The sequence below is a fragment of the Schistocerca nitens genome, chromosome 7 (assembly GCF_023898315.1).
Source record: "Schistocerca nitens isolate TAMUIC-IGC-003100 chromosome 7, iqSchNite1.1, whole genome shotgun sequence".
Lineage (NCBI taxonomy): Eukaryota > Metazoa > Arthropoda > Insecta > Orthoptera > Acrididae > Schistocerca > Schistocerca nitens.
In genome coordinates, this window is record NC_064620.1 from 381,225,986 (window position 1) to 381,253,651 (window position 27,666).

Here is a 27,666-nt window from a genome sequence, read left to right on the forward strand (position 1 = left end):
TGGTGTTCGTCACGAAGCGTGCAATGCAACTTACCCTAAGTTTTAACGTAGGCTGCAGCCTTCACAGTGTTCTCATTTTCAGCAAAGTCCACCAATAAAATTCTGTGCATATCTTATAACATTGTCACAAGCACTTTTCTAGCAGGTTGAGTTACTTTGAATTTTCTTCGTACTGGGGAATCGGCATGTTTCCACTCCATAGAAGCCTGCTTGGTTTTGGGTGTGTGGTGGTATGCCCACCGTTCATCACCAGTGACAAATCCTTTCAGAGACTCGTGCTGTTCTGGGTTGTAGTCGGCATGTTTCCACTCCATAGAAGCCTGCTTGGTTTTGGGTGTGTGGTGGTATGCACACCGTTCATCACCAGTGACAAATCCTTTCAGAGACTCGTGCTGTTCTGGGTTGTAATGCTTGTCATCATTTGCTGGCCCTTGCCACTGTCTGTCAGGTTCTTAGACACCCAGAAAGCACTAACTTTACAAAATTTCAATGTGTTCATGAACAGTATCATATATGGCACCATAGGAACCGTTGAACTGCTGTGATAAGGTTCACACTTGCACATACCGATCATTCAAGATTGCTGCCTTAATGGATCCGACATACTGTTGGGTGGCAACTGTTACCGGCCACCTAGAGCATGGCAAATCGCTAAGGCCCTCTTGGAAGAATACACGCCATCTGGAGACTTTACCACGGTTCATACCGCCATCCCCAAACACACCACATGTGTCCCTGTGAATTTCACTTGGTTTATGTTCTTTGGCCCACAAATATCGAACTACACTTCGCTGCTCTTCTCCAGTTGATGACAATAACACACGAGTCATGTTTGTTTTGTAGTTCAGGCTTCTCTCACTAGAACTGCACATGAAAACAAAATATGCTCTGTAGTCACAATTAATAAACTTTTCCAGGCTATTATGCTATGGTCGAATGGATTTCACATTAAAACCCAGCGTTCCATCCTCATCTGTAGAGGACATTTTCAAGGGGATCGTAGAGTATTTGAATGGCTCACTACTGACTGCAGCAATATTCTGATTCCGTGTGCTGCCGCTCAGTGGCATGACGTCACATGTTTTAAGTACCGAAGAGCAATTGGGTGTTATCGGCTGCCATCATCTGCTTTGGCATCACACCATGGTGGAAGAATGGTACACATCTTCTTCAGCACTGGAATCCATATGTCTTTTAACTTCATGCCCCATGCCGTCTTGCTGCCTATTGAAATTCCTAGGCTGTTTTACAATCTCTGTGGCCTCTCTGTATAGCCTATCATGGTATCCACTTGCAGCTGTCAGTACTTGAGTCCTATCAAAATGAATCTGATGGTCTCCTGCCTGCAAAGCATGTTTCACTACAGCTGATCTGTCAGTCTCTCCCCTTCTGCAATTGCCCTTGTGCTCTACTAGTAATTTTTTGCTGTTCTTTTTGTAGCACCCATGTACATCTCTCCACAACTACACAGAATCCTGTAAATTCTTGCTTCTTCCAGTGGTTGGCAAGCTCCCTCGGGCAATTTTAGGTGATCTTGCATCTTCTGGGTGGGTCTGTAGATTAGCATGATGTTCTGCTTTTTCAAGATTTTTTTCTATGCAGTCAGTAACAGGCTTAATGAAAGGCAGGAAAACTTTTGATATCACCAATGCTTGAGCATCATTGTGATTTCTGCATGGTGGCCTTAATGATATTTTTGCCTTAGTGAACGAATAATCATTCCTGAGCAGTGTGTTGGTGAGATGTTTTAATTCTGCATCAAGCAGCTCTCGTTTGCAGATGTTCCTTGCTGTATCCACAGATGTTTTTATCAAGCCTTACTTTTGTTGTGAGCGGTCATTTGAATCCCAATGTAGGTAACCGTCTATGTGTGAGGGTTTTTGGTAAACCGTGTGACCCAAGCTACCATCCTCTTTCTCAAAAACTAGCACATCAGAAAAATTTAATCTTGTGCCTGCCTCCTCCTCCTCTTTGGTAAATTGAAGCTTTGGATTGATCTCATTGAGATGTTTGTGAAAATGACCTATTTCCTCCCTGCCATGCTGTCACAAAACGAATGTATCGTCCATGTACTAGAACCAAATATCCAGTTTCTTTATTGCAGTTTCCAACACATGCTCCTCAAACTTTTTTCACTGTAGCTGGGCTTAACGGGCTCCCCATGGTGACACTATCCCTCTATCCATAGGACTCATCGTTCCACTTGGAATACATTGTTGTCAGACAATATTTAAGCAGTTATGTTATATAGGGAGGGAAATCTGATTCAGCTGTCACAACATTTCATTGAGTGGAACCATAGTGAATAGTGGTACCACATCAAAACTAACTACTATGTCCTCCAGCTGTACCACTATGCCATTTAATTTACTGATAGAATGTGCCAATTCTTGATATACAAAGCCAACCTGCCCATATACAGTCATAATGATGTTGTCAAGAACTTGGAAATTAAATAGGTGGGAAAACATCAGCAGTAACTATAGGCCTTAGGAGAACATGTTATTTGTGCACCTTCAGCAATCTGTAAAGTCTTAGTGGTAGCACAACTGAATTGAACAGACTTTTCTGAATGCTCTGTTCAGTATAAGACTTCTTTATCAACTGTGTAACAGTTCTAAGAACTTTGTCAGTGGGCTCTTTACTCAGTTTTCTGTATGTTTGCAGATGAAATAAGTTATTAATCTTACTAGGATAGTCGGTCACATTCAAAACGACCATTGTATTTCCCTTGTCAGCGGGGAGAATGATAACACTATTGTCCTCATTCAGGCATTATTTTTACATTCCTCTCACACCACAGTTAAATTATTTGTTGGAGGCTTTGTGTGGACAACACTCTAACAACTTCGGTACAGATTTCTTCAGCTTTAACCATGTCCACACTACGAATGCACGTTTCTATACTGGCTAATGTCAAAATTTCCACCCTTGGCAACACAAATATCTCATTGACAGATAACGATGTCCACATAAATTGATAACCATGTGGGAAGCACCTAAATTGTGGATCATCTGATTAGGTTGCAAATTATGAAATTTCTTCTTCTGTCTGTTAGAAGTTGTCAGCATACAGTTCCTAATAGCATCATGCATTTGTTTATCAATTCTAACTCAGTCACCACTACACATTTGTTTTATAGTGGTATGGTAGAGAGGAACTAGGTCGTTTTCACAAACATCTCAAAGGGATCAATCCGAAGATTTAGTTTACATTGCAGGAAGAGGCAAGGAGGCAAGCAGAAGATTAAATTTTCTTGATGTGCTAGTTTTCAAGAAAGAAGATGGGAGCTTGGGCCATACAGTTTACAAAAAATGCGCACACACACAGACTGGTACCTACACTGGGGTTTGAACCACCGCCCACAACAAAAGCGAGGCATCATAGAAACTTTGGCAGATAGAGCAAGGAACATCTGCGAGCCAGAGCTGCTGGAAGCAGAATTAAAACATCTCACCCATGTATTGCTCAAGAATGGTTATTCGTTCACTGAGGTAAAGAGAGTAAGACTGCCACATAGAAATCATAGCGATGCTCAAGCACCGGTGAAATTGAATGTTTTCCTGCCTTTGATTAAGGACTTTACTGACCGCGTAAGAAAAATCTTGAAAAGCAAAACATCGCAGTAATCTGCAAACCCACTCAGAAGATATAAGATCACCTAAAATTGGCCAAGGACGCTCACCAACTGCTGCAAAAGCAGGCATTTATATGATTTCATGTATTTATGGGGAGATGTACCTAGGTACTATAAAAATAAAGGTCAAAAAACAACTAGAAGAGCACAAGGACAATTGCAGAAGAGGAGAGATTGACAGATTAGCTATTGCGGCACATGGTTTGCAGCCAGGAGACCATCAGATTCATTTTGATAGGAGTCAAGTACTGACAGCCACAAGTGGATACCATGATAGGCTATACAGAGAGGCCATAGAGATTGTAAAACACCCCAGGAATTCAATGGGAAGGAGGAGAGCATGAAGTTAAGACATCTGGATCCTGGTGCTGAAGAAGATGTGTACCATTCTTCCTTCATGCGGTGATGCCAAAGCAGACGATGGCAGTCGACAATGCCAATTGCTTGTGGGTATTCAAAGCATGTGACGTCACGCCACTGTGCGGAAGCACATGGAAGCGGAGCTATGATCTCCCTTGAAAGTGTCCTCTGCAAATGAGGGTCAAACATTGGGTTTTAATGTGAAATCCATTTAATCACAGCATAATAGCCCAGATCATTTTATTAATTATTACCTTTCTGGCTGTGAAAGTTCACATTTTGCGCCCTCTTAGTGCAAACTTCAAACTATATTGTCATGAAATTTCAAAATTCCAGCTGCAATACCAGGGGAGAAAGAATAATTTTGCATTACTTTCTGATCTTCCCATATATTATCCCACATTATTGAGGTGTCCCAGTATGTTTGTGGGAAAAATTAAGTGTCCCATTGCCTTTGAAGTGTTGCTGCAATACTAAATATAAATATTCTAAGTCGATGTAAAATGTTTATCTTTGCATGTGTTGGACACAAAAATTCTGATTTACAGTATATTAATGGTGCATTTTATTGTTTTTTATATCTTGTAATTCACTTTATAACAATGAAGTCTTAATTGGTATGCTGGTCTTCAAGTACAAGGGCCTCCATTTCTCTTGTGATTTTCATTCTTCACAGAGAGATGATGCATTGTTGCCATGCACTTCCACCAATTCAGTATTGATTGTTGCAGTGTTCCTCCCCTTCATCTGCAAATACGTCTACACCTATAACCACCATGAACTGCATGGTAGAGTTTATGTCCCATTGTACCAGTTATTAGGGTTTCTTTCTGTTCCATTCACATATGGAGTATGGGAAGAATGATTGTATGAATGCCTCTGTGCGTGCAGTAATTATTCTGATCTTATTCTCATGATCACTGTGTGAGCAATCCGTAAGGGGCTGTAGTATATTCCTAGAGTTATCATTAATGCCGGTTCTTGAAACTAAGTTAATAGATTATCTCAGGATAGTTTTAAGTTTATCTTCAAGAGTCTTCCAGTTCCGTTCATTCAATATCTCTGTGACACTCTTCCATGGATCAAATCTGTGACCATTCTTGCTGCCCTTCCATATATATAAGGGGCATTCAAAAAGAAACGAGCCAGAGGCATAATTACAGAAACCACTATTTGTATGTTAGAAGTATTGACCCTGGCTGTTGAGACACTTATCCCACTGTGATACAAGGCAGTGAATGGCTGTCTCATAAAATTCCCGGGGCTGCGATGTTAACCAGTTTCGCATGTGCAGCAGGACATTGACGTCCACAGGAGTGCAGGAAAGGTTATGCTGGCATTCTTCTTTGACCAAGATGGCCCCCTTCTGATTCACTTCCTTCAGCAAGGGACAACAGTGAATGCTCAGCTTATCCCTGTGTGTGTGCGAGTGTATACCTGTCCTTTTTTCCCCCTAAGGTAAGTCTTTCCGCTCCCGGGATTGGAATGACTCCTTACCCTCTCCCTTAAAACCCACATCCTTTCGTCTTTCCCTCTCCTTCCCTCTTTCCTGATGAAGCAACCGTTTGTTGCGAAAGCTTGAATTTTGTGTGTATGTTTGTGTTTGTTTGTGTGTCTATCGACCTGCCAGCACTTTCATTCGGTAAGTCACATCATCTTTGTTTTTAGATATACTAATCTAGTGTAGTATTTATATGGTTTCATTAGTTATCTCCGGTACAGGAAAGGCACTTGAACAGTTAATAGCCAAATACAAAATATAATAAAAACCTGTGAGTCTTGAAGGGAAAGATATATATTCTTCAAGTTCCTTCTAGAGAATATGAAATTCCCCTCCTGAACCATGTAATTGTAACATATTTTGAACTCACGCCCTTCTTTTGCTTTTTTCTTCCTCCTCTAATATGCATTATAAATTGCAAGTCCTCCCCCCATGAACCATGGACCTTGCCGTTGGTGGGGAGGCTTGCGTGCCTCATCGATACAGATAGCCGTACCGTAGGTACAACCATAACGGAGGGGTATCTGTTGAGAGGCCAGACAAACGTGTGGTTCCTGAAGAGGGGCAGCAGCCTTTTCAGTAGCTGCAAGGGCAACAGTCTGGATGATTGACTGATCTGGCCTTGTAACAATAACCAAAACGGCCTTGCTGTGCTGGTACTGCGAACGGCTGAAAGCAAGGGGAAACTACGGCCGTAATTTTTCCCGAGGGCATGCAGCTTTACTGTATGATTAAATGATGATGGCGTCCTCTTGGGTAAAATATTCCGGAGGTAAAATAGTCCCCCATTCGGATCTCCGGGCGGGGACTACTCAAGAGGATGTCGTTATCAGGAGAAAGAAAACTGGCGTTCTACGGATCGGAGCGTGGAATGTCAGGTCCCTTAATCGGGCAGGTAGGTTAGAAAATTTGAAAAGGGAAATGGATAGGTTAAAGTTAGAGATAGTGGGAATTAGTGAAGTTCGGTGGCAGGAGGAACAAGACTTCTGGTCAGGTGACTACAGGGTTATAAACACAAAGTCAAATAGGGGTAATGCAGGAGTAGGTTTAATAATGAATAGGAAAATAGGAACGCGGGTAAGCTACTACAAACAGCTTAGTGAACGCATTATTGTGGCCAAGATAGATACGAAGCCCACACCTACTACAGTAGTACAAGTTTATATGCCAACTAGCTCTGCAGATGACGAAGAAATTGAAGAAATGTATGATGAAATAAAAGAAATTATTCAGATTGTGAAGGGAGATGAAAATTTAATAGTTATGGGTGACTGGAATTCCAGTGTAGGAAAAGGGAGAGAAGGAAACATAGTAGGTGAATATGGATTGGGGCTAAGAAATGAAAGAGGAAGCCGCCTGGTAGAATTTTGCACAGAGCACAATTTAATCATAGCTAACACTTGGTTTAAGAATCATGATAGAAGGTTGTATACATGGAAGAACCCTGGAGATACTAAAAGGTATCAGATTGATTATATAATGGTAAGACAGAGATTTAGGAACCAGGTTTTAAATTGTAAGACATTTCCAGGGGCAGATGTGGACTCTGACCACAATCTATTGGTTATGACCTGTAGATTAAAACTGAAGAAACTGCAAAAAGGTGGGAATTTAAGGAGATGGGACCTGGATAAACTGAAAGAACCAGAGGTTGTACAGAGTTTCAGGGAGAGCATAAGGGAACAATTGACAGGAATGGGGGAAAGAAATACAGTAGAAGAAGAATGGGTAGCTTTGAGGGATGAAGTAGTGAAGGCAGCAGAGTATCAAGTAGGTAAAAAGACGAGGGCTAGTAGAAATCCTTGGGTAACAGAAGAAATATTGAATTTAATTGATGAAAGGAGAAAATATAAAAATGCAGTAAATGAAGCAGGCAAAAAGGAATACAAACGTCTCAAAAATGAGATCGACAGGAAGTGCAAAATGGCTAAGCAGGGATGGCTAGAGGACAAATGTAAGGATGTAGAGACTTTTCTCACTGGGGGTAAGATAGATACTGCCTACAGGAAAATTAAAGAGACCTTTGGAGATAAGAGAACCACTTGTATGAACATCAAGAGCTCAGATGGAAATCCAGTTCTAAGCAAAGAAGGGAAAGCAGAAAGGTGGAAGGAGTATATAGAGGGTCTATACAAGGGCGATGTACTTGAGGACAATATTATGGAAATGGAAGAGGATGTAGATGAAGATGAAATGGGAGATACGATACTGCGTGAAGAGTTTGACAGAGCACTGAAAGACCTGAGTCGAAACAAGGCCCCCGGAGTAGACAACATTCCATTGGAACTACTGACGGCCTTGGGAGAGCCAGTCCTGACAAAACTCTACCATCTGGTGAGCAAGATGTATGAAACAGGCGAAATACCCTCAGACTTCAAGAAGAATATAATAATTCCAATCCCAAAGAAAGCAGGTGTTGACAGATGTGAAAATTACCGAACAATCAGTTTAATAAGCCACAGCTGCAAAATACTAACACGAATTCTTTACAGACGAATGGAAAAACTAGTAGAAGCCGACCTCGGGGAAGATCAGTTTGGATTCCGTAGAAATACTGGGACACGTGAGGCAATACTGACCTTACGACTTATCTTAGAAGAAAGATTAAGGAAAGGCAAACCTACGTTTCTAGCATTTGTAGACTTAGAGAAAGCTTTTGACAATGTTGACTGGAATACTCTCTTTCAAATTCTAAAGGTGGCAGGGGTAAAATACAGGGAGCGAAAGGCTATTTACAATTTGTACAGAAACCAGATGGCAGTTATAAGAGTCGAGGGACATGAAAGGGAAGCAGTGGTTGGGAAGGGAGTAAGACAGGGTTGTAGCCTCTCCCCGATGTTATTCAATCTGTATATTGAGCAAGCAGTAAAGGAAACAAAAGAAAAATTCGGAGTAGGTATAAAAATCCATGGAGAAGAAATAAAAACTTTGAGGTTCGCCGATGACATTGTAATTCTGTCAGAGACAGCAAAGGACTTGGAAGAGCAGTTGAATGGAATGGATGGTGTCTTGAAGGGAGGATATAAGATGAACATCAACAAAAGCAAAACGAGGATAATGGAATGTAGTCGAATTAAGTCGGGTGATGTTGAGGGTATTAGATTAGGAAATGAGACACTTAAAGTAGTAAAGGAGTTTTGCTATTTGGGGAGCAAAATAACTGATGATGGTCGAAGTAGAGAGGATATAAAATGTAGACTGGCAATGGCAAGGAAAGCGTTTCTGAAGAAGAGAAATTTGTTAACATCGAGTATAGATTTAAGTGTCAGGAAGTCTTTTCTGAAAGTATTTGTATGGAGTGTAGCCATGTATGGAAGTGAAACATGGACGATAAATAGTTTGGACAAGAAGAGAATAGAAGCTTTCGAAATGTGGTGCTACAGAAGAATGCTGAAGATTAGATGGGTAGATCACATAACTAATGAGGAGGTACTGAATAGGATTGGGGAGAAGAGGAGTTTGTGGCACAACTTGACCAGAAGAAGGGATCGGTTGGTAGGACATGTTCTGAGGCATCAAGGGATCACCAATTTAGTATTGGAGGGCAGCGTGGAGGGTAAAAATCGTAGGGGGAGACCAAGAGATGCATACACTAAGCAGATTCAGAAGGATGTAGGTTGCAGTAGGTACTGGGAGATGAAGAAGCTTGCACAGGATAGAGTAGCATGGAGAGCTGCATCAAACCAGTCTCAGGACTGAAGACCACAACAACAACAAATTGCAAGTTGCAAACCATTGAGCCTGATGAATGCTATTTTCACACCATTGTGGACTTCAGCACTCTCACATATAAACTACTGCAGTATATGTGTACTTTCCATATAAAAACAGTTGAGAAATGTCTTGTGAAGTGCACAATCCCCTGAAAAAATAGCCAAGAACAGCCAAGTGATTTCAGATTATATGAATTGAAGTGATGTGACATCCAGCATGAATACACCCGACACTGACTTCCTGTGCAACATTAAAGATGTGATGGTGACATTCCATCAAGTGTAAATCGACCTTAAGTGAAAAAGGATATAATAGATCCACCATAGTTTAATAACAAAATTTAGAAAATATTGAGGAAGTAGATAGTGTTGCACTTTTGGGCCAAAGAAGAATGTAGAAATGTTTACAAGCAAAAGTTAGAAATTCATATACTGATGCGACAAAAGTTATGAGATAGTCAGATACACATATACCAATGGTGGTACTATCACATACACAAGGTTGAAAGGGAACTGAATAGGCAGAGCTATCATTTGTACACAGGTGATTCACATGAAAAGGTTTCCAACGTGATTATGGCCACACAACAGGAATTAACAGACTTTGAATGTGGAATGGTAGTTGGAACTAGATGCATGGGACATTCCATTTCAGAAATCGTTAGGGAATTCAGTAGTCCACCATCTACAGTGTCAAGAGTGTGCTGAGAATATCAAATTTCAGGCATTGCCTCTCATCTAGGATAACACAGTGGCTGACGACCGTCAACCGAGAGCAGCAGTATTTGTGTAGAGTTGTCATTGCTAACAGATAAGCAGCACTATGTGAAATAGCCAAAGAAATATATGTGGGATGCACAATGAACGTATCTGTTAGGATAGTGCAGCGAAATTTAGCATTAATGGACTATGGCAGCAGACAACCGACGCGAGTGCCTCTGCTACCAGATGAGATTGCCTGCAGTGCCTCTCCCGGGCTAGTGACCATATCGATTGGACCCTAGATGACTGGAAAAGTGTGGCCTGGGCAGATGAGCACCAATTTAAGTCGGCTAAGAGCTGATGGTAGGGTACAAGTGAGACACAGACCCCACTAAGCCATGGACCCGAGTTGTCAACAAGGCACTGTGCAAGTCAGTGGTGGCTCCCTAATGATGTGGGCTGTGTTTACATGGAATGGACTGGGTCTCTGGTCCAACTGATTGTTGACTGGAAATGGTTATGTTTGGCTACTTGGAGACTGTTTGCGGCCTTTCATGGACTTCACGTTCCCAACTAACGAGGTGCCATTTCACTGGGTCACAGTTGTTTGTGATTGGTTTGAAGAACATTCTGAATAGTTCGAGCGAATGGTATCGCCAAACATGAATCCCATCAAACATTTATGGGACATAATTGAGATGTCGGTTCATGCATAAAAATCCCGCACATCAACACTTTTGCAATTATGGATGGCTACAGAGGCAGCATGGCTCAGTGTGTCACCAGGGAACTTTTCAGTGACTTGTTGAGTCCATACCACATAGTGTTGCTGCACTACACCAGGCAAAATGAGGGCCATCCCTTGGTATCCCATGACTTTTGCCACGTCAGTGTATGTCTATAAAAAGAATGACGTGTTAAGCATAAAACAACTTTCACCGTTATACTTTAGTGAAAGGTCTTGCCAAGAACCTGAAAAAATTCTGGTTCTAAAGAAAATCACTAAGCGGGTCAAAGGCTTCTATCCAGTCACTTGTTGACCAGTCTGTACAGTTGACTGCACAGACATACTGTCGTGTGACTGTCACACTGACGCCCATATGGGGGGGGGGGGGGGTTAGTAATAGGGACCCAATGCATAGAAAAGCAACTGAAGGAGTTGAGAACAAATAAGTTGTCAGGTCTGGATGGAATTCCAATTTGGTTTTACTGAGAGTGTTCTGTACTTAGTTTGCATTTATTGTTAATCTCTCTCCTAGCACAAAGTCCCAAGCAAATGGAAAAAAAGTGCAGGTGACCCATGCATATAAGAAGGCCAAAAGACCCACAAAACTTTAACACTGATTTTCTTGCAGAATTCTTGAACATATTCATAGTTTGAAACAATAAATTTCCTTGAGACAGAAAAGCTTCTATGCTTCTATCCAAATCAACATGCATTTAGAAAGCATTACTTGCATGAAATGCAACTTGCCATTTTCTCACATGACATACTACAAACCATGAATGAAGGACAACAGGCAGATTTCATATTCCTAGATTTCTGAAATATGTTCGATGCAAGACTGTTAATGTAGATCCGTGCATATGGAATAGGTTCCCAGATAATGTGAGTAGCTCAAAGACTTCTTAAGTAATAGAACCCAGTCTGTTGTCCACAATGGCAAGTGTTCATCAGAGACTAGATTATCATCAGAATTTCCCCAGGAAAGTGTTATAGGACCACTTTTTTTCTCTATGTACATAAATGATCTGATGAATAGGGTGAGCAACAATCAGTGACTATTTGCTGATGATGCTGTAGTACATGGGAAAATATTGTAGCTGAGTGCCTGTAGAAGGAACAGGATGACTTAGACAGAATTTCTATTTGATATGATTTATTTATTTTATTTTATTGCAAGTTCCGTTGATCCTGATAGGGAGTTGTAAGGATATGGAAATAGTCAGTATTTTTACTATGTTAACAATACAGCAGTACACAATATGGTTAATTAATGACAAGACTCATAGTAACAACATGGAACACCAGAAGAAATAAAAACATATCACATACATCAGAATTAACACTTATGTGTACACATTCAAATTAACATGTGGGTTATCATGCTAGGCTGGTTAGTAATAACACGCTTTAAATATTGTAAAAGCATTTATTAGATGCTGCGGCAAGAACAACAAACATGGCATTGCACAAGTTGCGTGTCGAGAGAAATAGAACAAAAGCAGTTCAAAGAGGTCAGAGTCAAAGATAGGGTGCTCTGTGAGATGAAAGAACGAGTGATGGTCTTGGCCGTGATATCAAAAACAGGGACCGCCTTGACCCTGTGAGTTATGCGATCGATGATTGATAAGATGTATCTGTACCCCTTGGAAGGGGGGAGGGGATCAACGATGTCAATGTGAACATGCCAAAGGCATCCTCTTGGAACGTCAGACTTGCCTAATGGAGGTCGAGTGTGCCTGCCGACCTTGCTAAGCTGGCATGGTACGCATGTGCAGGTCCAAGTGTGGCAGTCATGCTTCACGCCGGGCCAGAGAAAGTGCTCAGTAATCAGCCTCATCGTGGCGTGGGTTCCAAGGTGAGCGAAGACATGAAAAGCAATAAATACCCCGTGATGAAGGGCAGTAGGGACCAGGGCAGGGAGTGCCTGTAGATATGTTGCAAAGGACCGGGGTCGTCAACCTGTGTAGGATGTGGGGTTGGACAGAGAGTGATGACTCGTTGTCCGAAATTAATTGCTGCATATCTTCTACATCTACATCTACATCCATACTCCGCAAGCCACCTGACGGTGTGTGGCGGAGGGTACCCTGAGTACCTCTATCGGTTCTCCCTTCTATTCCAGTCTCGTATTGTTCGTGGAAAGAAGGATTGTCAGTATGCTTCTGTGTGGGCTCTAATCTCTCTGATTTTATCCTCATGGTCCCTTCGCAAGATATACGTAGGAGGGAGCAATATACTGCTTGACTCTTTGTTGAAGGTATGTTCTCGAAACTTCAACAAAAGCCCGTACCGAGCTACTGAGCGTCTCTCCTGCAGAGTCTTCCACTGGAATTTATCTGTCATCTCCGTAATGCTTTCGCGATTACTAAATGATCCTGTAAGGAAGCACGCTGCTCTCCGTTGGTTCTTCTCTATCTCTTCTATCAACCCTATCTGGTACGGATCCCACACTGCTGAGCAGTATTCAAGTAGCGGGCGAACAAGCGTACTGTAACCTACTTCCTTTGTTTTCGGATTGCATTTCCTTAGGATTCTTCCAATGAATCTCAGTCTGGCATCTGCTTTACCAACGATCAGCTTTATATAATCATTCCACTTTAAATGACTTCTAATGCGTACTCCCAGATAATTTATGGAATTAACTGCTTCCAGTTGCTGACCCGCTAACTTGTAGCTAAATGATAAGGGATCTTTCTTTCTATGTATTCGCAGACATTACACTTGTCTACATTGAGATTCAATTGCTATTCCCTGCACCATGCGTCAATTCGTTGCAGACCCTCCTGCATTTCAGTACAATTTTCCATTGTTACAACCTCTCGATATACCACAGCATCATCCGCAAAAAGCCTCAGTGAACTTCCGATGTCATCCACAAGGTCATTTATGTATATTGTGAATAGCAACGGTCCTATGACACTCCCCTGCGGCACACCTGAAATCACTCTTACTTCGGAAGACATCTCTCCATTGAGAATGACATGCTGCGTTCTGTTATCTAGGAACTCTTCAATCCAATCACACAATTGGTCTGATAGTCCATATGCTCTTACTTTGTTCATTAAACAACTGTGGGTAACTGTATCGAACGCCTTGCGGATGTCAAGAAACACGGCATCTACCTGTGAACCCGTGTCTATGGCCCTCTGAGTCTCGTGGACGAATAGCACGAGCTTGGTTTCACACGACCCTCTTTTTCGAAACCCATGCTGATTCCTACAGAGTAGATTTCTAGTCTCCAGAAGAGTCATTATACTCAAACATAATATGTGTTCCAAAACTCTACAACTGATCAACGTTAGAGATACAGGTCTATAGTTCTGCAAATCTGTTCGACGTCCCTTCTTGAAAACGGGGATGATCTGTGCCTTTTTCCAATCCTTTGGAACGCTACGCTTTCTAGAGACCTACGGTACACCGCTGCAAGAAGGGGGGCAAGTTCCTTCGCGTACTCTGTGTAAAATCGAACTGGTATCCCATCAGGTCCAGTGGCCTTTTCCTCTTTTGAGCGATTTTAATTGTTTCTCTATCCCTCTGTCGTCTATTTCGATATCTACCGTTTTGTCATCTGTGCGACAATCTAGAGAAGGAACTACAGTGCAGTCTTCCTCTGTGAAACAGCTTTGGGAGAAGACATTTAGTATTTCGGCCTTAAGTCTGTCATCCTCTGTTTCAGTTCCATTTTGGTCAGAGAGTTTGGACATTTTGTTTTGATCCACCTACCGCTTTGACATAAGACCAAAATTTCTTAGGATTTTCTGCCAAGTCAGTACATAGAACTTTACTTTCGAATTCATTGAATGCCTCTCGCATAGCCCTCCTCACACTACATTTCATTTCGCGTAATTTTTGTTTGTCTGCAAGGCTTTGGCTATGTTTATGTTTGCTGTGAAGTTCCCTTTGCTTCTACAGCAGTTTTCTAACTCGGTTGTTGTTCCACGGTGGCTCTTTTCCATCTCTTACGATCTTGCTAGGCACATACTCATCTAACACATATTGTACGATGGTTTTGAACTTTGTCCACTGATCCTCAACACTATCTGTACTCGAGACAAAACTTTCGTGTTGAGCCGTCAAGTACTCTGAAATCTGCTTTTTGTCACTTCTGCTAAACAGAAAAATCTTCCTACCTTTTTTAATATTTCTATTTACGGCTGAAATCATCGATGCAGTAACTGCGTTATGATCGCTGATTCTCTGTTCTGCGTTAACTGTTTCAAGTAGATCGGGTCTGTTTGTCACCAGAAGGTCTAATATGTTATCGCCATGAGTCGGTTCTCTGTTTAACTGCTCAAGGTAGTTTTCAGATAAAGCACTTAAAAAAATTTCACTGGATTCTTTGTCCCTGCCACCCGTCATAAACGTTTGAGTCTCCCAGTCTATATCCGGCAAATTAAAATCTCCACCGAGAACTATAACATGGTGGGGAAATCTACTCGAAATATTTTCCAGATTATCCTTCAGGTGCTCAGCCACAACAGCTGCTGAGCCAGGGGGCCTATAGAGACATCCAATTACCATGTCTGAGCCTGGTTTAACCGTGACCTTCACCCAAATTATTTCACAGTTCGGATCTCCGTCAATTTCCTTCGTTACTATTGCACTTCTTATCGCTATAAACACGCCTCCCCCTTCACTGTCCAGCCTGTCTCTGCGGTATACATTCCAATCTGAGTTTAGGATTTCATTACTGTTTATGTCTGGTTTCAGCCAACTTTCTGTCCCTAGTACTATATGGGAGTTGTGACTGTTTATTAATGAGAGCAGTTCTGGGACCTTTCTATAGACGCTCCTGCAGTTTACTATTAGCACATTAATATTGTTATTCCCTGTTGCATTTTGCCTACTACTACCTTGCCGCGTCTCAGGTGGCGTCTTGTCGAGCCTAGGGAAGGAATTCTCTAACCTAAAAAACCCACATGTGCACTCCATACATACTCCGCTACCCTTGTAGCCGCTTCCTGCATGTAGTGCACGCCTGACCTATTCAGGGGGACCCTACATTTCTCCACCCGATAGCAGAGGTCGAGAAATTTGCACCCCAGATCTCCGCAGAATCGTCTGAGCCTCTGGTTTAAGCCTTCTACTCGGCTCCAAACCAGAGACCGCGTTCGGTTCTGGGAACGATACTACAAATAGTTAGCTCAGATTCCACCTCGCGAGCGAGGCTTTCCGCCTTCACCAATTCCGCCAACCGCCTGTACGAACTGAGGATGACCTCTGAACCCAGACAGCAGGAGTCATTGTGCCGACATGAGCAACAACTTGCAGTCGGGTGCACCCAGTGCCCTCTATCGCCGCCAGGGCCTCCTCCACATCTCGGATGAGACCTCCCTTCAGACTGAAGTCGGGCAAGCTCTTCCAGATTCAGCAGTGCGGTTGGCACGCAGATGTGGGATAGGTAGTCTGCCACAACATTCTCTGCGCTGTGGATATAGCATGCGTCGGAAGAGTGCTGACAGATCTAGTCCATATGGCGGAAACGCCTCGGCGGAAGGTCCTTAGTCGGGTTACGAATAACATTTGATGAGCAATGCTTTCACCATCGAATACTTGTGCGAGGTGGGCGGTGAGAGAAGCAGATTGCTGATGAGGTCCGGATGAGCATGGAGGGTGACTCACCAGGCAAGCAAAACATATGTCGTCATCCGAAATGCCTTGGATATCCAGAAGGTCATGAAAGATCGCCCTTCAAGGTCACTACGGAAGTGTTTAATCGCCTCGTACTCAGCATGGAGATCAAGGTCGAAAGCCCACCACTTACACTGGCTCTTAGTCAGTTTCTTTGAAAAGAAGCGGAGGGGTTGGGTTGAGTCCACGGTGTGCTGTTGTAAAACAACACCCACAGCTGAGTCACTGGCATCAGGCATGATCGAAACACGGGCCTCAGGATCAGGGTGGGTGAGAAAGGCACTCGATGAGCAATGCTTTCACGATCGAATACTTTTGCCTGGCGGTGAGAAAAGCAGATTGCTGATGAGGCCCAGATGAGCATGGATGTGACTCACCAGGCAGACAAAACATGCATCATTGTCCGAAATAACTTGGATATACAGTAGGTGATCCACTAATGTGAACCAAGCCTTTGGGTTCTCTTTTTGCAAAGCAGGCAGTATAGGAAACCTGCCAGGTAACACATGTTGAGGCAGCACCGGCAGACTGAGTTTCATGCGAGCAGAGCAGGATGCCCCCAAAACCGGAAGAGCAGTAGCGGTGGACAGTGTGCCACCTGAGGTCTGCGTGGGGGTGGCGGCCGCATGTAGCACACGGTGTGGAGTGTGCAGGTGCAAAAGTTGGCATGATGTGTTCAAACTCCAGGCCCAATGATGAATGCAGCATGGGTGTAACAGCCGGTGCCGTTGCAACAGCAGGCAGATGGTGGTCACAGTGCAGCCACGGGGGGGCTGACCCGGTAACTGGGGTGGGTGGAATGGCTGGCGCCGCTATGAAAGCGGGTGGAAGGCGGTTGTGGTGTGACCACGGAGCGACGCTCGCAAAAACCGACGCGGTCAAGGCAACCTGCATCGCCGAGTTGACGTGCGGGGGGAGGGGGGGTAGATCTGCGACACTAGGCATATAAGAATGTGCAACCCCCTGCATAGAAATGTTCGAATCACAGTTCTGGAACTTTGTCGGCACGTCAAACCAAACCAAAGGAGACTGCGTAGCTGAGGGATAAACCACAATGTCCTTAACTGGATGATCGTCCACGATGTCATTAGGCAGCGTGCACTGTCCATGTTGTGGCCATTGTTGAGCTGCCACACTTGACGGTGGCCATGTTCAGTTGGTTAAGGTTAAGTGGCCGGGTGTAGATAATTGTTCATTTTTAACCGAATGTGCATTAGGTACACTTGACCACTCATGGTCACAAGCACAGTTAATAGGATGTGTGGCAATAGCACTGAAAGACACTGGTAGATCCATTGTTCCAAAAACAATGTGGGCTGGCACATAAAGTCCATTAATGATGAAGAGAAGCACAAAATAACTCATGATTGCATGACGACAATGTCGGGGTCACCACTGTGGGTTATCGCATTATGCTGGTCGGCAATAACACACTTTAAATATCGTAAATGCGTTTATTAGACACCAAGGCAAGAAGAACAAACATGGCAGTACACAAGTTGCGCACTGAGAGAAGTAGAACAAAAGCAGTTCAAAGAGGTCAGAGTCAAAGATAGGGTACTCTGCGCTAGACACCACAAACAATATCAAACAATGGAAAATCCAGGATGGAATGTAACAATATTAGGGAAGGAATGTTGCTACTCACCATATAGCAGAGATGCTGAATCGCAATAGGCACTACAAAAAGATTCACACAATTATAGCTTTCGGCCATTAAGGCCTTTGTCAGCAAGATGTGCACACACACACACACACACACACACACACACACACACACACACACACACACGCTAACGTGAACGCGAACGCAACTTGCACTTCCAAGTTGCATTAGCGCGAGTGTGTATGCACATGTGTGTATGTGTGTCTATTGCTGACAAAGACCTTAATGGCCGAAAGCTATAATTCTGTGAATCTTTTTGTTGTGCCTATCGCGACTGAGCACTCTACTATGTGGTGAGTAGCAACTTTCCTTCCCTAATATTGTTACAAACAGTATCGAAGTATTTGAGCAACAATATAACACTACAGCAAAAAATAGTTTACATTTATGCTTACATTGAATGGCTAACTCAGTTCTATAATAAAAATTTACTCCTATGCACTAAAAATTCACTAATTGAATAGAATGACTTTTGTATTAGGCATTCCTTCAATTTTCTATTGAACTTTAGTGTTTCAGGAGCAAGACTTTTGATGACAGTGGGTAGAGCATTGTAAATTTTGATGCCTGTATAATTTGCTCCTTTCTTTACAAGGGTATAGTTTGAGTGGCTACTATGAAAGTCCTCTTTTAACCTTGTGTTGTGACCATGAATATAAGTTAATGTAGAAGAATCGGAAAAACAATTCTGTAATGTTCAAATGCAATATTAGTGGTGTGCTGCTTGACACTTGTCACATTGATTAATTGTTTATCGTGAGAATTTTAGGAAAGTGTACCTCATCTATAAAGGAGACCAAGTATAGAACATTTGTGCAACCCATTCTTGAGTGTTGGTGATTCCCGCCATGTCAGATTAAAGGAAGGAATTGAAGGAATTCATAGGCATGGTGCTAGATTTTTTAGTATAGATTTGATTAACAAATGAGTGTTAATTGAGATGCATCATGAATTCAAAAGAGAATTCCTAGTGGAAGACGATGCTTTTTTCATGAAATGCTGTTGAGAAAATTTAAAGGACTAGTATTTGCGGCTGACTGGAGAAAGATTTGCTGTCACTAACGTACATTTCACATTAGGACAGGATAAACAAGATAAGAGAAATTAGGGCTTTTACAGATGCATATAGAGCGTCATTTTCCTTTCTATTTGCAAGTGGAACAGGAAAGGAAATGACTAGCAGTGATGCAAGATTTTCTCCAACATACACCGTATGGTGGCTTGCATAGTATGTATGTAGATGTAGAAAAGTCAAGTCAGCAAGATAATCCATATCATAAATACAAATATAAAAATATTTCAAATTAATACCAAGAAGCGTAGCAATGCTGCATTGTGGCTGGCTTCTTGTGATAGGGTCAATGAACAGGTCTGCCAACATACTTTCCTAAGCAATGTGTCAGTAGTCTTGTCGTCAGTTTGCAACTACAGTAATCATTAAAACAAACACACACGCACGCGTGCGCGCGTGCATGCGTGCGTTTAGAGAGAGAGAGAGAGAGATCACCTTGTCAAGGACACACACATGGGGAGAGAGAGAGAGAGAGAGAGAGAGAGAGAGAGAGAGAGAGAGAGAGAGAGAGATCATCTTGTCAAGGATTTTTTGACATAGAGCTAAATCCATGTTATACTTCTTGTATGGGAGAAAACTGTGAAAAGTGTAATCAAGCTATATCAGAAGTTATAGTGCTTCTTCCATGAGCTACTTGTGGTACTTTATCTCCTGGAGTGTGTTTTATCAAAGAATTCCTGTCACCAATACAAGTTGCATGACATGTCTTTCGTGAAAATGTTCCTTTATTCTCAAACTATGGAGCTCTTCATGAGGTACTGTTGCTATCAGTGTTCACATAATGTGCTGTGTGCAGTTGAATGTTCCAAGGCTTTGAATAACCAAAGAGGAACTATGTGTAATAATAGGTGGAACAAAAAATTATTCAGTAACAGCTGTAGATGCTAGTGCTCACAGCATGCATCAATTGACAAACAAATAAATGTGTGTGTGTGATTTCCTATGGGACCAAGCTGCTGAGGTCATCAGTCCCTAGACTTACACACTACTTAAACTAACTTATGCTAAGAACAACGCACACACCCATGCCCGAGGGAGTACTCGGACCTCCCGGCAGGAGGGACTGCGCAATCAGTGACATGGTGCCTCTAACTGGACAAACAAATATTAAAATTAAATGTCCACAGCAATATGGTCATTTCTTGGTCCAGACAGGGCATGTCATCATATTTCTTAATGGTCATCATTAAGAGTAGTGGGATCATACTAATTCTCTTCTGTATAAGGCAGAATCTACAGCATGTCATCGTACATCAGACTTTTTGTGTTGCTGTAATTGCTCCCTCTCTCCTTGGTAATGACAGGGCAGAAGTCTGTCCTCCTATAGGAGCTCACAAAACCTCATTTCACAGAGTTTTGTTGTCAGATATTGTCACTGATGAGTTTGGAATTGCAGAAAGAAGAAGTTAATTTTAATAAAAGGACAGGTTTTTCAGTATTAGCAAAGTCTTTATGACATTTCTTTTGGTGCAGTCTTGCTATGGGAAGGAAGAAGTGTATCACAGTTTCTTCCTGAGACATCACCTGTAAATACAGTTTGAGCTGCAGTGAAAAATCATTTTTCTGAATATCTGATCTTAAGATAAATTCTTAAAACACCTAAAAAATCTGTACTTTTATTCAATATCTGTTCATTTTTGGCTATTCATAAGGCATAATAGGATAATAATATTGCTGAATATACATTATACCATTCTACTGAACTGAAGTTTTATTTAGAATAAGATTGTAATACTCAGTGGGCTTTTGCGAACTTTTATTTTACTATGGAAGCCTCTCAAATAGTACTGTGGTAGTACATTTGCTAATTTTATTGACTGCCTTTAGTCCTGCTTGTGGAGGATGTGTAATGCTTTTCACGCGGAACTGCCTCAAGCTTCTCTGTAGATTGTTATTGTGTATCTATTTTTTATTTTTGTGTGAGTCCAAACATATGTTTTCACAATTTTTAACTAAGGAATTCATATTATATTTTTTTCAGGGCAATGCTTACCTTTTTGAAATTAGGATCTGCTTTAACAAAACGCTGGAGCTTGTAGACTGTGATGGCATTAAAATGAAGACATCTATGGATAGCCTCATAACAAATTGCCCACACGATAAACCAATTTTTTATCCTAGTAAGCTGCCATCACTGCCAGAAGGTAGAGAGATAAGCTATTCTCACTATTCAGTCAAGTCACAATGGCCACTGAGGCTGCTCAAGGTCATACAGTTTCTACAGTGGTTCACATTTTAGGATATGAAACATGTTTTGTCTATGGAGTATTTTTCAACTTTAGTTGCAAAACCTTAAATATTTTACTAGTTGAAAATGTACTGTGATATTTTTTGAGATTTGTTGTAGTAAAATATGTCACTCAGACATCATATTTAATGTCATGTGTCATGTGGTTTCATTTTACTATGGGAGTTTCTAATTAATCTGTGAAATGATTAAATGAAACGTAATATGTGTTGTTGCAAATGATGACTAGGGGAGACCGGGGACAAAAGTAAAATTTTGCACATTGAATTTTTTTATTACCTCCTTATAAACTTTTGAAACAAAAGGAACTAATGTGTGTGTTCTCTGAAGCTTTCCTAACATAGATGAATTTAGTTCCACACAAAATTACATATGTTTGGTATTTGTAAAACTAATTTTAAGGCATCTGTGTTCCTGTTACTTGTGTCCCCGTTACCAGGGATGATAGTAACACAGGTAGGTTACAAAAGTAACATAATAAGTTAAGCCATATTTTATTACCTAAAGGACTCATACAGTAACTTAAAGTACATTACCATTACAAAACATTAATTAAACATCAATAAACTTCAATTCTCATTCATTTACAATTATTATATTAATTAAAATAGCAATTAATAGCACTGAATGAATGCAGGCTTTATGAGTAAATGTTCAGTGAGTCAGTAAAAGAGAAAAGTAATGCATATCTTAGTCCTATTCAGATTCACAATTGTGGCACACGTAAATATTTCCCCCCTTTGGCACAAGCAACACGAGGCCAACCCTTACATTCCCAACACTGAATCCACTTCTCTTTGCGACAACTGTGATGGAAAGACTCGACACATACAAGGCAGTAGCTATCATTGTCTTCCGATGATGATTCTTCAGGTTTTTTCTGTTTTTGCACTCTTGGCTGGCTGCTTTTTAAATTTGGCTTCTTTTCCGCTTTTTTCACCCGGGATGGGCCTTTAGTTCTTCTTCTATAGCCAGTTTCTCTGGAATGTCAGTCAAAATTGCAGACTTTCTCCCTTTTCTTCCTTCTTGCCTTGGACCTGCTTTTGGTTACAGGCAAACACCTACGGGTGAAAAGGCTGCGTGAACTGAAAAAGATGGTTGTAAACCACTAGGTCCTGCATCACAGGCTGACATGTGAAAGTGTTTTCTTGCATATTGCTACTGGATCTGGATTAGATGTCCTTCCAGCTTCAGATGGGTCACTAGAAAACGCTAATGGTTCTGCTAAGGACATAGTTTGCTTCCCATAATTGGAAGCTTGTGCTGGGCGATCAGTGACAGAAGATGGTGCAAAATTGATTTCACTGAACACATTCCTATTAAATGGTACTATGCCTGTGCAGTGAAACCATGCTGCAATGTTTTTGGGAGTTACAGCAAGTGGAAGTGCTTCCCTTACAATTGAAGGGATGTCATAAATTGACATGGTCTTTCCTGGATGATTCTTGATCCAGTTGTCAGCAAAAGCATTCACCATCTTTTTGAACAGACCATAAACTGAATGGTCTAGAGGCTGCATCCTGTGTGTATAGTGCAGTGGGAATGACAGCATAACAATCCCCTTGCTTTTGCAAAAATTCAGGCTTCTGATGGATGTATGAGATTTGTGATTGTCGAGAAGCAGAAAACGTTTGTGCTCAGGAGTTGTTTTAGCAAATTTTATGAAATGACGCAAGAATAACAAAAGTTATTCCTCTTGCATCCATCCACTCGCATTTCCTGCTCCAATGCAACCAATAAGACTGTCTCGAATAAAATGGCCATGATACCTCAAGTGAGGGAATACAAAGAGAGATGGTGTGCTGTTACCCTGAGCGTTGATGGCAATAGCAACAGTGACAAGAGTGCCTCTTTCAGCCAATGTGATAGCTCCTACCTGCTTTATTCCCCATTTAGCAACAATCCTGTTTGATTTCTAAACAGTGGTGACATCTGTCTCGTCCATATTCAAGATGTCCATGGTCTCTAAATTATATCTCTCCATAACGCTAGCCAGGTTGTTGAAAAAGGCAGCCACATTTGTTGGATTAAAGCTCATTGCTCGAGCAAGACTTGTGGGTTGAGGCAACCGAATAGAAAACTGGGGATTCCTCTTCATGAATGCTGAAAATCAGTCTGGACCAACAGTTTGATTGTCCACCCAAGTTGATGGAACTGGTATATTGCTTGTCGATGCCAGTTCGTGAGCTAATTTATGGATATCTTTAGGGCAAAGTCCATAAAATATCTCTGACACTTTAATCACATATTCAGTTATAATTTTTTCTTGCTCATCAGAGAACACTCATTTTACACTTCTATATCAAACACGAGGCATTGGTGTCCTGCTATCAGGAATACGTTTCTCTTTCTTTTTAATGTACCAATGCAATGTCACATGGCATACATTGTGTTTCTTTGTTGCTGCTCTATTACTTATAATATAATTTGCAACATAATCTGCCACAGTTTGATGTACAGTAGTAGGAGTTAGTCCTCTGTAGTCGTCCTAACCCGTGTTAGTTGCATAATTCCCTGTAACGAAATAACTAAGTAAATAATCAGTCTGTTCAGTAATAACGAGTTTGTTCAGCAAGACACTGCTACTCCTGACAGTATCATACCTAATTTACTGTTTGCTAAGAGGAGAGGGGGGGGGGGGGCAACTGCAGCTAATAATACTTCCTCAGTAATGGGGACGAAAGAAACACTGTTACTTCCATCCCCAGAAGTAATGTTTCTTTTGTCCCCGACCACTCCTTTCTGTTTAATTGATATATTAGACACAATCTGTACAATTTGGGAGGATGACTGTTCAATCCCGTCTCCAGCCATCCTGATTTAGGTTTTGCGTGATTTCCCTAAATCGTTTCAGGCAAATGCCGGGGTGGTTCCTTTGAAAGGGCACGGCCAATTTCCTTCCCAATCCTTCCCTAACCCGAGCTTGCGCTCCGTCTCTAATGACCTCATTGTCGACGGGACGTTAAACACTAACCACTACCACCACCACAATCGGTACAAGTAATGAAAACATTGACAATGGTGGCATAAAACTGAAAGTTTCACATAGTTAAGTTATTACAGTCGACTTACGTTTACAGAGTAACGCCACCGTTATCACAAAACTAAGAAAATTGAGAAAACTTGTGTGAGAGACTGAAAAAAGTTTTACTGCAGCACACTCAACAGAGACTCTCCAATACTGGCCAACAATTGGTAGGCAGTTGGGAAACATGAAGGGAATACATTCTTTGAATCACTTGATTTTCGGAGCTACATGCGAATGTAGTGGAGGGATGTTACTTTCATACCCTGTTACTTTTGTCCCCGGTCTCCCCTACATGCTTTCTTCGTTTTCAAGTAGGTACTTTCATTGTTGTAGGATGTTCCTGAAACAGCTAAAACAAACATTTTACTATGGCAGACAAAAGGGTGGAGCACAGAGACATGTAATAGGAAATAGCATTCACATTAGCTTTGGAGCTCTTGCTCTTTTAAAAAAAAGGCAGAGGTACACTCATTCACACACACAACCACAGAGCCATGCAAATGGTGTGATTGTTTGTACATTTGCTAGAAAAAGAACAAGAGCTCAAAAGGTAGTGTGAGTGCTGTTTCCTGTTACTTGCCTCTGTGCTCCATGCATCAGTCCGCTATAGGTGAGTGGTTGTCTTTCATTTATTGTACCTATTGCGCCATCCAGGAATTCCCATTATTATTAAATTCCATTTTACATAGTTGAGAATCTCTATCTGGTAAATTAAATTTTCTTCTGTTTTATTAAAAATAGTATCAAATAAGATTATTGACAATGTATGTGGTTGAAATTTTCACTCTTGTCATATATTCTATAAATTGTTGCGCAATATGGTATGTAGTATTATTCAAGTATCAGTGAATGCATTCCCAATACCATTATAAAAAGTTATGTTGCATATATATTTTTATCAAATTTACATGATGTTGCAGTATTTTGTATTCTGTAAGGTATTATTGTGATAGAAATAAACTTCTTTTTACACACCTGTGTCATATAGTGGCTTCTTTTATTTATTCAGCTTACTATAGCCATAACTGACATGCAATTTACTACATGTGTACACAGAATTATGATCATCTACCTGACAATATATGGGTTTTCCTTTCGCCTTGTCTATGGCAAGACAGTGTTTCAGTGAGATATTGGTAACAGTCTTGTATTATGGATAACCACAGTGCATGTAGTGCCGTGTTCAGTGTTGATTTGGATGTGAGGGATGTATCATGTGGCCTGATGTTGCAAAAGTGCTGAATTATGATTGGGATCTACTGTGTTGAGAGCCAGTTATGATGACCAAACCCTTACTAAGATCTTTAAATCATGTCTCCGTGGAATGTGTGTTGTACTCTATATGAGCAAAAGTCTTCAGACTACAAAAATGAATGTCCATTTTGCAATTTCAGTCTATGCACCTAGGGGTATGTAAATGCAGGCATAAAATGTCAACATCATAGACATGTTTCTGTCAGAATTAGTTATTGAAGAGGAGTAAGTGCAATAAAATGATACCACAAACTTATGCATTCAGACAAGTTTCACAGACTTTTATGTTTCTAGTGTGAGATGAGATGGTGGGTAAATAATAAAAAATATTTGCCATTTATAAGAGTCTGTAAACTATTTTTGCAGTCAGCCACAAAGTGATGGAGAACATACCGACTTCTAATTTCCAGTCCGCAAGTGCACATTACTCATTTTATTTACTGAAAGAAAATGTTCCTACTTGCTGTTACTCATCAGGATCAGGAACTATAACTATAAATAAAGGTTTTGGGTTTTAACTAATTGATATATTCAGTAAAAGTTCACATGCACAAAACATAATAATGTTCCTCATAATAACATTAATAATAATAATAATAATATTCCTATTGGGAACAGCACTATTAGCTGTTTAGAGGCGACCTCTACGAGAAGTTCCAGGTAAAGTGATGCATCTTCTGATCACCAAAAGTTAATTGCCTGAATCAAAAGTGGAAAATAATCTCACCACCTGCCACATGGTTCTGTCAACATTATGGGCAGCACACAAACAGTTACTTTCATGAAATCTAAGCGATCCATGATGGTGTACCATCCTCGTGAGTTTACTTCATACTTTTGAGCTGTCCTGCTGTGACATCATCCAAGGAAGAGCACTCGCAGGCATTTGACTGACATGGCCAGATTGATACCTTGGTGCAAAGTGTCTCTTTTCACTGCCTCTCTGGCCATTTTTATGTATGGGCATAGCAGACTATTGAAAGTAGTATTTGCTATCAACAGCTCTAGGCACAGGTAGCAGCTTCTAAATGGCCCTTGTATCAGACGTGTAGTAATTAATATCTCTGCTGTTCAATAATTTACAGTCTTCTTAATTTTTATATGAATGGAGTTAAGTTTGCTTTAGCTACTGAAAAAGTTTTAGCTCAACAGCATTTAAACTTCGCCAGCTAGAATTTTTAGGACAAACCAGCAGCAGAACATGACCTCTGAACTGCCTCTTTAAGATTCCTTGTAATGATTGTCATTTACACTAAAGTCTTGAAACTTGGTACAGCTGTATTATTTGATGAGTGTAATTAAGTGCTGTAATTAGAGCTTTCTATCACAGATACAAATGATACTTAACCTGTTATGAGTAAGGAAGTTTTTGTTCCAAATTTGGTTTTTAGTAAATAGCTTGAAAACTAACAGAGGTAGCTTAATGGAGTGACACACTTAATGTTTTCATATCAAAGTGAGGCTACATATAAATTTTATCTTTCTGAGTCTAACATTTAGCACCTTCAATTTTTTGTAAAAATGCCAATTTTGACCAAAATATTGCCCCGATCAAGTTGAGACTTGTAACTTTTGATTGTGACATACATTTGCACTTCTGAACAATTTTTAGCTTCATTATTTAATGCCACAAATTTTTTTCCTAGAACAATATATTTACTGAAACATATTGATTTGATCATACTGAGACTTAACAATGTTTACATTAATGTACTGAATCATACATTAATGGAGTTTGGAAAAATTATTTTAATTTTTAGTTTCACTCTTAGATTATAGGGAAATCCATTGTATGTTAAGCACAGTTGCATAATGGTGAAGTGGCACTGGCAGTATTGAATAGGAGTAAGTCCTAGCACACTCTCTTGCCTTTACATCTCTCACAATGATACAGCGTTTGTTTTGCCACACTAGGTCATTGATGTTAGGGTGAAATAGGAAACTCAGAGAATCACTAAATCCAAGCATTGTTCTGACAAAACAAAAAGTCAATAGGAACCACCTAACTCAAAGTGTACTGTATGAATGATGATCTTGTTAACTATTGCAAAGAATTTACTTTGCTCATGTAGAGAGGGTATTGGTATGAATGATGTGGCTCAGCTATCATGATCAATATGCTGACA

General features: G+C 40.9%; 1 protein-coding gene across 2 annotated transcripts in view; it reads left to right on the forward strand.

The window, feature by feature from the left end:
• Window positions 1-23,903, forward strand: part of LOC126195072 (ribonuclease Oy) — a 62,471-nt gene extending 38,568 nt beyond the window's left edge. For both annotated transcript variants that reach the window (XM_049933525.1, XM_049933526.1), the window contains one exon: window positions 20,992-23,903. In XM_049933525.1, the coding sequence (XP_049789482.1) occupies window positions 20,992-21,249 (258 nt within the window). In that variant the 3' untranslated portion in view covers window positions 21,250-23,903. The remainder of the gene's footprint in view (window positions 1-20,991) is intronic.
• Window positions 23,904-27,666: the final 3,763 nt, after the last annotated feature.